General features: G+C 43.0%; 1 protein-coding gene across 2 annotated transcripts in view; it reads left to right on the top strand.

Annotated features, from left to right (window-relative positions):
* SNX25 (sorting nexin 25) overlaps positions 1-12,439 on the top strand; it is a 46,102-nt gene that overhangs the window by 1,678 nt on the left and 31,985 nt on the right. For both annotated transcript variants that reach the window (XM_077302245.1, XM_077302244.1), the window contains exons 2-3: positions 3,921-4,005; positions 5,737-5,953. In XM_077302245.1, the coding sequence (XP_077158360.1) occupies positions 3,921-4,005; positions 5,737-5,953 (302 nt within the window). The remainder of the gene's footprint in view (positions 1-3,920; positions 4,006-5,736; positions 5,954-12,439) is intronic.

Genomic DNA, 12,439 nt, shown 5'->3' with positions numbered 1-12,439 from the left:
TTTTTACACTGTAAAACATACAGTAGTAAAATGTTCAGAATTTCTTAACAGTACTTTTTAACCCCATTCCAATAGGACAAGTTAGTCTTTTTAACGTGTGTGTTTGAAAGAGTTCATGGGTTTTATGGGTCCATGAATAAAATACAGGAAAAGCAGCTCAGCTTCTACCACCACCTCTCTCTTTGGTTAGCTTGAATGGATGTTCTCCCTGTTCTGATTTCTAGCTAAAATGCTCAGCTGGTAGTGTAAAAAACTGAGAAAGAAGACATCATGTTGCCAGAAGTCTTATGTCTGGGGGGCTGGTTTTTACTGATGGGATACATCGGTGGATGGGCTATATCACTACAAAAACAGGGGGGGGGGGCTCACGTGGCTGACTGCTCCACCCTGCAAAAGAAATCTCTGCATGCAGACAACTAGATATCAAGGGCGAAGGATCTACTTTTCAGTATGCAGGATATTCCTGTGGATGACTCCTGTGTGCTGTTTGAAGTGGTGTAGACCAGGCATAGCCACAGCTTTACCATTTCATCCGTGAGAAGCAGTAGGACTCCCCCCCCCCCCCACAAGACTAGCAAGGGTTAGCACTGAAACTTCAACACTGAACACATTGCTTATTAAAATGAAGTGCATTTAGTCAGCATATGTGGGTCTCTACAAACCCCCCATGTTGCCATTCCCTGGAGAGGCAACAGCAGGCCTTTTCAAGGCAGAGGGAATGCTGTCAGGGACCCCGGGCCTTCCCCTGGGCAGGCCTGCTGAAACCTTGTAAGGCTGCAGCCAGGGCTGCTCAGGGTGAGGATGAGCACTGGTAGGGTAGAAAACATGTATTTAGTCTGCTACATATAAAGAAGAACATATAAAGAATAGTTGGGATTTCTACCCCGCTTTTCACTACCCAAGAGAGTCTCAAAATGGCTTACAGTCACCTTCCCTTTCTCCCCCTGCAACAGATACTCTGTGAAGTAAGTGGAGTTGAGAGAGTTCTGACAAAACTGCTCGGTGAGGACATCTCTAACAAGACTGTGACTAGCCCAAGGTCACCACCCAGCTGGCTACCTGTGGAGGAGTGGGGGATCAAACATGGATCTCCAGATTGGAAGCTCCTGCTTTTAACCAGTACACAAAGCTAGTATGATTATGGTGATAACAGTAAGGTAAAGGTATCCCCTGTGCAAGCACTGGGTCATGTCTGACCCTTGGGGTGACGCCCTCTAGCATTTTCATGGCAGACTCAATACGAGAAGGTTTGCCAGTGCCTTCCCCAGTCATTACCATTTACCCCTCAGCGAGCTGGGTACTCATTTTACCAACCTCAGAAGGATGGAAGGCTGAGTCAACCTTGAGCCGGCTGCTGGGATTGAACTCCCAACCTCATGGGCAGAGCTTTTAGACTGCATGTCTGCTGCCTTACCACTCTGCGCCACAAGAGGCTCTTGATGATAACAGTAGAGATGTATTTTTGTTATGGATTGCACACATTGCCCATGGGGCTAAATAGGCCTATGAGTATTCCTCACTGGCTCACATGATGCATTTTACAGAATTTACAACCAGCATGAATTTTTACAAAGAAAAAGTTAGAACTGTCAGTATCTTCAGGGCCAGCTGTAAACAGGAGTTGAATGTATGAGGCTAATTGGCTACAGGCAGTAGAAGCTGAGAGGCAGTAGACAAAGCTTCCCTGCTTTCTGGTGGCTGCTTTTTCTGCCTGGTCGCTGTGATTAGGTTTTAGGACTTGATGTCCACAAGCCTATTGTGATATGCTCTTCACCTGGTATATCACACAACATTCATTTGTGCTAAATTTGCATCTGGACCAGGCATGTAATTTGATTTCTCTCCTCTCCTCTCCTGGTTAATGCTGTTAACAAGAAATGTGTTTCTGCTGGTTGATGTTAGGAACCCTGTAGATGGGCTTGTGGCAATGCATGAAAAATTCTATGAAATAGAAGAATCAGTATTTTAGTGGCCAGCACCATATTTTTATGTAGAAATCTGGAAAAGAAGAAAAATATAAGCACTCTTGAGCACTAGCCTTAGATGCGCTCAGTGCAATCCCTTCTTAGCCTATGAGGTGGTTTTATAATGGATTTTATGACTGGTCTTTTATATATATACTAGTAAAAAAGCCTGCTGCATCCCTGAATGCAGCAGGCGGTAGTGGGGGGGGGCAGGGGGAGGCGGTGTGCGGGAAAGGCAGTCCTGTGGCCCCTCCCCCCAGCGCTGTAGGCCTACCCTGGTTGTTGTGCCATGCAGCATGAGCTGGCGCTGTGCTCTCAGCCTGTCGATGGCAAATGGCTCATGTAGGCGGCGCGGGCATCTCTTAGGCGGCACAGCCTCAGGGGACCCATCCTCAGGAGCCAGGCACATTTGTGGGCACAAGCGCTTCATGGGCGGCTGTAGGAGCTGGGTGCTCCAGTGGCTGGCCCAATCCGGTCTGGGTGCGGCCAGATTTACCCATGTGGGCAGAAATGCCGCTCGGACACCTCAGACAGCGCTCTGCCCGCTGGGGCTTTTCATAAATATTAGTCGGCAAAATGGTAAGGATCAAAAATATTGGGTTTCATGCATTTAGAAGGATGTTTAGGATTACACTGTTTATCACCTGGGATTTTCTCCAGCAGTTGGTGGTGGAGCATAGTAATTGAAAATGGTGCTATATAATTTGACACTTACTGATTCTTGCACATACCAACCCTATCAGATAGAAGCCAAAGTTTGGTCCAAGAACTTATTTCAAGTGTTGGCAGTTATTCTTTCTAGCAAGGATTAGAAACAAGATGTCAGTATTTGTGGTGGGGAGAAAATGAAAGGGATTGTACTCCATGGAGGAGTTCCTGAAATATTTTTCAGGTTTTGAGGAGCCCCAGATGTGATGTCAGCTGGCCACACCTTACCCTGCCATGTCCCCTGGGAATGGCATGTCACCGGAATTGACATCATCACCTGTTCTGGACTGCCTCCATATGCTTTTTACCACATACTAGAAATTGTTATCAAGGTTTTTATTTTTCTCGATACTACAAATACCAAGAGTATGAAATGATTATGTACACAACAGACATCAACAATTTGTGCTGGATGTCTGAGCCAAGGATCAGGTAGTGGGGAAGGGGATGACATCACCTTTTCTGATTTTTTATCAGCACATGGATTAGACGCCAAAATAAACTTCTTTTGAATTGGAAATGGATGCAGGAGGGAGGGGAACATAGGAAAGATCTGCAGTCCTGACATCTTTAGGTTGCTGGATCCAGTTTTGTTGGTGCCTTTTATCTATGTAGAAGTGTTGGGGGGGGGGGGTCAACATAGCCTCATTTTCCCCTTGACTGCCAAACTGACCAGGATTGTACTCTCTGTGAACCAAGATAAGACAGCAGGGATTTATAGAGAGGCATTTCAGTTGCTTCCCCAAAATATTGAATATCTTTTCCAATGTACACTTATTGGGCGTGTATTTTTCCTTTTTATTGGCAATAGAAATGCTGAATGTGGACTCTAATAATGCCATCAGATTTTTGGTGGCATTTTGTCTCATGTTCTGTGGCCACGAAATAATGTACTATTGGTTGCATTTTTATTATTTATTATTTTACTATTGGTTGCATTTTTATTATTTATTATTTTAAAAGACAGTTCAAAAACATTGGCAAAACAGTTTTGAAAATGTTAAATAATTTAAATTTTATGTACATTCTAATTGTATATTGTGCCTATATGATAAAAGGTTGATCAAGTTTGTAAAGAGAAGATTGTCCTGCTTAGCAAAACTTGGCAGTCCTGCTTTGTCGCAAAATTGCTGTTTATAATAGTGTGGCTAGCTATGTCTCTGCAAGGCAAAGCGAGTAATGAAGCACTTCTTCTATGCATCTTTCCTCCATCTCTTACAGCATATGTGTGCGCATGTTTTCTTTCAGAATCTTTTCTCTGGAAGTGCACATGAACCTGTCCCGTCTAGAAGAGTGATAATTTCTCATAACATGGATAAAGCTTTGAAAGAAGGTGAGCAACTCATAGGAACATTTAAGATTCTGAAGATAATGTTATTGTATGAGAAGCAATTACTCCAGGTATTCTAAGGAGTGTTTAGAATACAAGGATGAAAACTCCTAGTGCTACTGATACAACTGGAGCTGGAATGTCTTTTGTATGATGGCATTGTGTACTATTATGGCTGAAGTAGAAGTTGTAAATTGTGTTTCCATTTTATAGGATGCCATGGAGTTGGAGCATCCTATCATGTTAAAAGATTGATCACGTAAGGCCAGTGTAGCTTAATGTCCAGAGTGCTGGACTAGTCCTGGGGAGTAGACAGTGCATTAGGATTTGACATGTAGGAATCTGGAACCAACCACAGATCACTTCAGAGTTAAGGACCTTGTTACAGAGAATACTTTAATTTTATCTTCAGAATGATTGACAAGCATGCAGTCCTGTTCTTAGTGCAGTAAACTCTCCACTGGAGAGTTAGTTGCTAGAATAAACACCATAGACAAAAAAGACATCAGCCAATTAATCAGTTTAATTGTTTCAACAATCCAACATTAATGTGTTGTTATTTGCAAAAAAGCACACTTTGTGCATCCATGTTGGAAAACAGATTGTATAGCTTTGAACGGCCTTCCATAACACTGTTCCAGAGTCGTTTGGGGCTCTGTGCTTTAGTAAAGCTGCGCTTATAACCTTTATTAAGAACTTTTACAAATGAAATTAAAATTCTTTGTCACAAAAGCAGTAGATTGAGAGGTTAGCATTGTTTATCGTGCTGATGATTCAGGCCTGTGAAACCTGCCTTCTGCAAAGCACTCATAAAGATTTATGCAAGGCGTTAGCTTTCGTGTGTCTGCACACAAGGAAGTCTCTTGAGGGAGTGTGCCTGCACACAATGCTCAAGCCTTGAATAAATCTTTGCTGGTCTTAAAGGTGCCATTGGTCTCAAATTTTGTTGTAGTGATTAGAGCGTCAATACAATCTGGAAAGCCCCAGTTCAAATTTCTACTGTATCATGTAGCATGCTAGGTGATCTTGGGCCAGTCACTGTGTTTCTGGCTAACTTAGCTCCCAAAATTGTTGTCAAGCTAGCATGGGGAAGGGGAGAATAATGTATACCATTCTGAGCTACTTGGAAGAAGGGCGGAATTAAAAAATAAGCTAAATGACCAAGAGGCATTGCATGAAGGCATGTTAGAGCTATAGATGCTGGATGACTTTGTAAAATAAAGCTTAGAATATTTATGATGCCATGTTTTTATTTATATTTGTTAAAAATGTAGGGGGGAGTTTCAACTTGTGGTAACTTATAGTTACATGGGACATGTAGATGACCAGTCATATCCACTTATAGTCTTCCTCCACGTACAGCCAGCTGGATGACTTTGTGCCAGTCATAGTTTTCTCAGAGCTCTCTCAGCCTTATCTACCTCACAGGGTGTCTGTTGTGGAGAGAGGGAGGGTAGGGGGATTGTAAGCTGCTTTGAGAGTTCTTCAGGTAATTAAAAATGGTTCACCAAAAACCCACTCTTCTTCCTCCTTGGTGACCTTTGGAAATTTCTTTTGGAATTAGATTTCTTGTTCTTAGAAAGTAGAGAAAATGCAGTACCCGAAAGATAGAAATGAGCAGCCTTTTCCAGCCCCTAGTTCTTCATAACATCTCTCCCCCCCCCTTTTTTTTCTTTCTTTCTGTCTTCTTACCTGAATTCTGATATTTCATATTTCGTTATCGCTTTGTTTCAGTGTTTGACTACACCTACAGAGATTACATTTTGTCCTGGTATGGACACCTCAGCCGGGATGAGGGGCAGCTGTACCACTTGCTCTCGGAAGACTTCTGGGAAGTTGCCAAGCAGCTGCGACATCGGCTCAGTAACATTGATGTCGTTAAAGTTGTCTGCCATGATGTAGTGAAAGCTTTGCTCACCCACTTCTGTGACCTTAAAGTGGCCAACTCCAGGTAGCGACATACCCTTTCTGATTCAGTGTTTAATTTATAATGGGCTCCCCCCCCCCTTGCATATGCATCTGAGCTGTACTGAAGGAGTGAAGATGGCTTTTGGAGGCAACACAGAAATACCACCTATAGCAACAGCGGCTAACCTTTTTAGCCAGTGATGTCACAATCCAAGTTTAAAGCATATGAAAGGGCCACTCTGTTACCACCACTCTGGATTTGCCCGTAGCATACGGAAGGCAGAGTAGCTCTGGATAGCAGGATTGTAGGCCTCATTTTGCAGTAGCCAGGCCCACAGGTCACATGGTCCTGTTTACCAGTGCCATCCTAAGCAGAGGCAAGCTCATTGAAGTCCGTGGGCTTGGAAGGGAGCCCTTCAATTTAGGAGGGCAGAGACTCCTGTTTTGTACCTTTCTGGTTCATTGTGCAATCAAAATACATTTTGTTAGCCCTAGGTTTTTCTCCTGTTCGGTTCAAGACTGTCTTGATTAAAAATGGGGAAAGTGTGTATTAGTTTGTTAGAAAACTAACCTGTCCTGTTGAGAGGTACAAATGAAACAGTTTTTGTTATTGTGTTGTTCTTTAGCAATTTGCCTTGCTTAACAGGAGCTCGGCATTGCTGGCATCTGGTGAGTTGCTGGGGACTTGGATTCATTGTAGAAAGGAGCCCAAAGATGCTTGTTTCCCCTTTCCTCCCACAATCCTGAAGCTTTTAAATTGATAGAGGGCTGTTCCAAGGAAATGGCCGATCCTGAGTATCTGTGGTTACCTTTGTAGGCTGGGGGCAGTCAGTGGAAATCCCTGCAAAATCTGGATCTCTGCCTGCAGCACAGATTATGAAGGCCAGTGTGGTGTCTCCCCCCCCCCCTTACTGGCAGTTGTATGTTGTCAAGTAGTACTTCAACTGTTATATGAACTACTACACTGTAATGGATACTTTAGATTTGGACACGAAGCCTAGGTTCAAATTCCTGCTCAGCCATAAAGTTTGCTAGGTGAGCTTGAACCAGCTATAGTATAGCCTATTTTACTGCTCTGAACTTTTTGAAAGAAGGATGAATTACCAATATAATGCAAAGAATGCTGAAATCTAGCAACCAGAATCTACTCAGGATCCCCAGCCCCAAGGAGGTTAAACTGGCCTGGGCCAGGGCCTTTTTGAGATCAGGGCCCTGTGAGACCTCAGACCAGGGGTAGTCAAACTGCGGCCCTCCAGATGTCCATGGACTACAGTTCCCAGGAGCCCCCTGCCAGCGAATGCTGGCAGGGGGCTCCTGGGAATTGTAGTCCATGGACATCTGGAGGGCCGCAGTTTGACTACCCCTGCCTCAGACAGTTCCACAGGGCTTGCAAGACTGAGCTGTTCTGCCAGGCCTATGGTTGAGGCCTTGAAATGACCACAGACCTGCTGACCCCCCTGCCCCAAACCTACCAACATCTAGGTATATATCATGTACTCCCCCCCCCATGCTCCCAGGAGAAGGAGGCAGCTTTTATGTAAGCTAATTTTAACTGTTACAGTCCTAGAATTTTTAAATTTTTAATTGTATCATATTTATTGAAGTTGCATTTTGTTTGATGTGATCTGCCCTGAGCATTTGGAGAAGGATGGAATGTAAATGGAAAAATAAATAAATAAATAATTTCTGGTTTTTGACTGAGCACCCAGCCTATGTATCTTTGAGCCTGGACCCTTCACTATGGGCAAAATCTTTAATTGTTCAAATCTATTAAGCCCACAATGGAATCATGCTTGGAACTGACTCTTTGCAAAGCTCCTCTCCTGGAGTGGATGCACCCTCATTTCCAGAGCTGTTCCTGGACTTCTCAAGAGCTCCAGCGCAGTCACTTGGGAACCCATCAGTGTCAGAAACAGGGAAGCCCACCAAGACACTGGCAACAAGGAGAAAGGCTTCAATAGCAGAAGCACAGTATGGGCCCTTTAAAGCTCCAGGTCAGCTGTACTTTCCAGGTGCTAAACCAACCAAGACTACAGCTGCCAAGACAGTCACATAGTATAGGCCTTTTTGAAAGATCCTGCTTCAGTCATCCCCAACAACTGGTGCTAGCAGTTTAGCATAGCCTGGGCAATGGGAAGGGGAAACAGGCTGCAAGTACAGGCAAAGATTCCCGTAAGGACTCACGTGACTTCTAGTTCTCCTGAGATTTCAGGGGAGTTCACTGAGCATGTGCAGCCTGCTGAACTAGCTTCTTAAGGGGCCAAGAAGTAGGCCAGTGAGGAGATGACTGGGTTCTGTCTCCAGGTTGTGCAAGAGAAACCCAGTGGAGAGGCTGAGGTACCAGGTAATGCAAACCCTGTCAGCAGCTCTCAGGCTGTGCACGCCCCAGCAGGACAAAAAAGAATGTGATGGATAAGCGAGCTACTGAGGGCAGGGACATGAAGGCCCCTGAACCCCACAGCCTCTCATTTAGGCTCAAGTAAAGACTGCTTTTTGTGTGCCATTGCTGTATCTAAAACCTCTCAAGATTTAACATAGGTGGAGGTAATAGCTGAGAACATCTCATAAGGAAATTAGAGTCAGCATCAGGTTACTTTCAGAGTTTCAGCAGTATTTGTATACCTGTTGTTTCTAAGTCTAGGCACACTATGGCATGTACAAAAAGTCTCATTTCCTTTCCACATGGCTAATATTGGGTAGTGCTGATTGGTAGTGAGTATTTTCTCCCCTTGTTATTGTGTAAAGAATAGGTTAAAGAATAGCAGGAGTATTGCTTACATTTCTGTTTTTACTTTAATATTTTTTGAAATGCAGTCAGTATATATAGAAAACATGAGACGGTTATACGTGCAAAGAATAAATATTGTTATTACTGCCTGCCAGAAATATTCCGAATATATTGAAAACAAAAACTAGGAATACCGAGCTTGATTTCTAGATTGTGCCCCTTGGAGAATTTGTCAAGGAGAACTGACTCTATAAATTGTCATGCTTACATATACTGACCTAAGCTGGATCAGTTTGTTAGCATTCCTGGTTTAGACTTGCTCTTAAAGATGGATGTTTGAGAGCCAATGTAAGAAAAAAATGTAAAGCCACTTCTTGTCCCTTGGGTAATTATGGGCAGTTTGTTGCAAACTTCAGAACGTTTGGTAGAAATATAGTAGGAGAAAACGTCTCCTAGATTTATTACATGCCACTTTAGATCACCATTTGTTGTCAAAATGATGAAGTTTCACAATACTTTTGAATGACAGCAATTAGAGAAATAGGAGGCCAAAGTTATTATGTTCCCAAGTTTCCTTAGAAAGGACTATTATTTATATGATTTATGTGATTTTGTACTTGCCCTACTTTCTAAGCATATCTCAACAGGGGCCGTGGCATGTTTGGACCAGAAACCGAAATGTGAAAAGGGGAGCCCAAGGGGTTTATTGGGGGGGGGGTCCTGGTAACTGAACTGATGAGGATTTGTTCCTCTTCCCTTCTTGCTTTTATTCTACCTATATTTACCTGTGTTTTTACTGTTCTGGTTTAAGATGATTTAAATAAACTTAGCTAAAACTGAACTGATGAAATACCCTTTTTGTCACATATGATGCTAAAAAGTTTGACTTTGTCATAGGAAAGAAAAAGAAATCATATAATTCATTCCTTTGTGTGTGCTTGAACTAATGCATTCAAGAAATAAAAGAATGCAAATGCTTTTCTTAGTCAAATTTTCTAGAAATCGTATATAGATATAAGACACCACCAGTCTAATGTTTGGTGAGCCAGTTTCTTGTCTCTCCCCCTTGGCTCATGGCCTCTGAGATCCCAAAAACGCCTTAAATTCTTGGAGATAATTTTTGTAATAGAATTTGGGAGTGTTGTGGTCAAGCCTACCTGAAACAACTAATCTCTGGTTTATTTTCAGCTCAGGTCTATCTGAGTGCACAGTACTACTAGGGTATATAGTACTTTCATTTTCCCTTTTGTTCCACTGGGGGCCATTTATACCCAAATAATGTATCGGTAGTCTCCTTAATTTAAACAAAAATATTAAAAGTTGATGTGTGTGTTGGAATAATGGGACAAAGGTAAAGGTAAAGGTATCCCCTGTGCAAGCACCGAGTCATGTCTGACCCTTGGGGTGACGCCCTCTAGCGTTTTCATGGCAGACTCAATACGGGGTGGTTTGCCAGTGCCTTCCCCAGTCATGACCGTTTACCCCCCCAGCAAGCTGGGTACTCATTTTACCGACCTCGGAAGGATGGAAGGCTGAGTCAACCTTGAGCCGGCTGCTGGGATTGAACTCCCAGCCTTATGGGCAAAGCTTTCAGACGGCTGCCTTACCACTCTGCGCCACAAGAGGCTCTTGTGGCGCAGAGACAAAACTGGGACAAAACTGACCCATTATTCTTGAAATAAGAAGTAGTACCGGTTTGCAAAAAACTATTATCCTTACTTGTGTTTTGAATACCAACAAAATTCAGGGATGGCTATTTAATAGAGGCTGCATATGCATAGTAGATTAATTTGACAGCTCAAAAACTGAATAGGTGGTGGTTGAAAACTTTGCAGTGTTCAGGTTCAAGTGAAATATTTTAATTTAAATAACACCATAGGGTTGCCAAAATAACTTAAGTGCAGCGATGTGAGTTTTCTGAATGGGAAAAAAAAGGGAGTAATCTGAATGGGAAAAATAATTTAAATATTTAAATAATTTTAGCAAACTTAAATAACAAAGCACACAAAGGCAAATAAACAATTTACAAACACTGGGGTTTATCAGTGCTTCATATCCAACCTGTAGCCCATCTATCATGATTGATTTTTCAGCAGCCTCAGCATCCGTAGATAAATAGATATGTTTACATATGTGGGGCAGAAATTTTCCACTGAAAAATACAGCATTAGAAGATTTTCAGCCCAATATCACTGCTTATGTGGCAGCTGTGGCACAGGGGTTAAAAGTGGCAGCCGCTACTCTAGAGAGCCAGACTTGATCCCCCACTACTTCACATGCAGCCGGCTGTGTGATCTCATAGAATCATAGAGTTGGAAGGGCCATACAGGCCATCTAGTCCAACCCCCTGCTCAACACAGGATCAGCCCTAAGCATCCAAGAAAAGTGTGCATCCAACCTTTGCTTGAAGACTGCCAGTGAGGGGGAGCTCACCACCTCCTTAGGCAGCCTATTCCACTGCTGAACTACTCTCACTGTGAAAAATTTTTCCCCTGATATCTAGCCTATATCGTTGTTCTTCTAGTTTAAACCCATTACCGCGTGTCCTCTCCTTTGCAGCCAACGGAAACAGCATCCTGCCCTCCTCCAAGTGACAACCTTTCAAATACTTAAAGAGGGCTATCATGTCCCCTCTCAACCGCCTTTTCTCCAGACTGAACATTCCCAAGTCCCTCAACTTATCTTCATAGGGCTTGGTCCCTTGGCCCCAGATCATCCTTGTCGCTCTCCTCTGTACCCTTTCAATTTTAACAACGTCCTTCTTGAAGTGAGGCCTCCAGAACTGCACACAGTACTCCAGGTGTGGTCTGACCAGTGCCGTATACAATGGGACTATGACATCTTGTGATTTTGATGTGATGCCCCTGTTGATACAGCCCAAAATGGCATTCACCTTTTTTACCGCTGCATCACACTGCCTGCTCATGTTTAGTTTACAATTCACAAGTACCCCAAGGTCTCGTTCACACACAGTGTTACCTAGAAGCGTATCCCCCATCCAGTAGGCATGCTTTTCATTTTTCTGACCCAGATGCAGAACTTTACACTTCTCTTTATTAAATTGCGTCTTGTTCTCATTTGCCCATTTTTCCATTGTGTTCAGATCTCGTTGAATTCTGTCTCTATCTTCTGGAGTATTTGCCAGTCCTCCCAATTTGGTGTCATCTGCAAACTTGATGAGTAGTCCCTCCACCCCCCTCATCTAGATCATTAATGAAAATGTTAAAAAGTACCGGACCGAGCACCGAGCCCTGAGGTACCCCACTACTCACCTCCCTCCAGTCTGATGAAACACCATTGACAACAACTCTTTGAGTGCGGTTCTCTAACCAAATCCCTATCCACCTAACTATCTGAAAATCCAGATTGCAGTCCTTCAATTTATCCATCAGAACATCACGGGGAGAACCTTATCAAAAGCTTTACTAAAATCCAAGTAAACGACATCAGCCAAATCTTGGGTCAGCCACAGTTCTTTCACTCAGCCTCATCTACCTCACAGGGTGTGTCTGTTGTAGGAAGACTTTAGGACTTCTTCAAGTAGCAAAAAATGGGATATAAGCCCCCCAGCTCTTTTCCTTCCTTTTTTCCACCTCCTCCTTCTCCTCCTCTTCTGTTTGTAGTTTAATAATGTAGGTTAATAATGAAGAAGGTAGGTGATTACTGTACGGCAATGTATGGCTGATTACAATTGGTAAATATGCTTTGCTTTTAACTCATCTTCAGTTATAATTTTTTGTATGGTTATACTTTTTCGTATACTCTTTCGTATAGAGTTTCTTTTCTTTCATGGGGTGATTA

This window comes from Paroedura picta, chromosome 10, assembly GCF_049243985.1.
Source record: "Paroedura picta isolate Pp20150507F chromosome 10, Ppicta_v3.0, whole genome shotgun sequence".
NCBI lineage: Eukaryota > Metazoa > Chordata > Lepidosauria > Squamata > Gekkonidae > Paroedura > Paroedura picta.
This window is presented reverse-complemented; position numbering and strand designations above follow the sequence as displayed.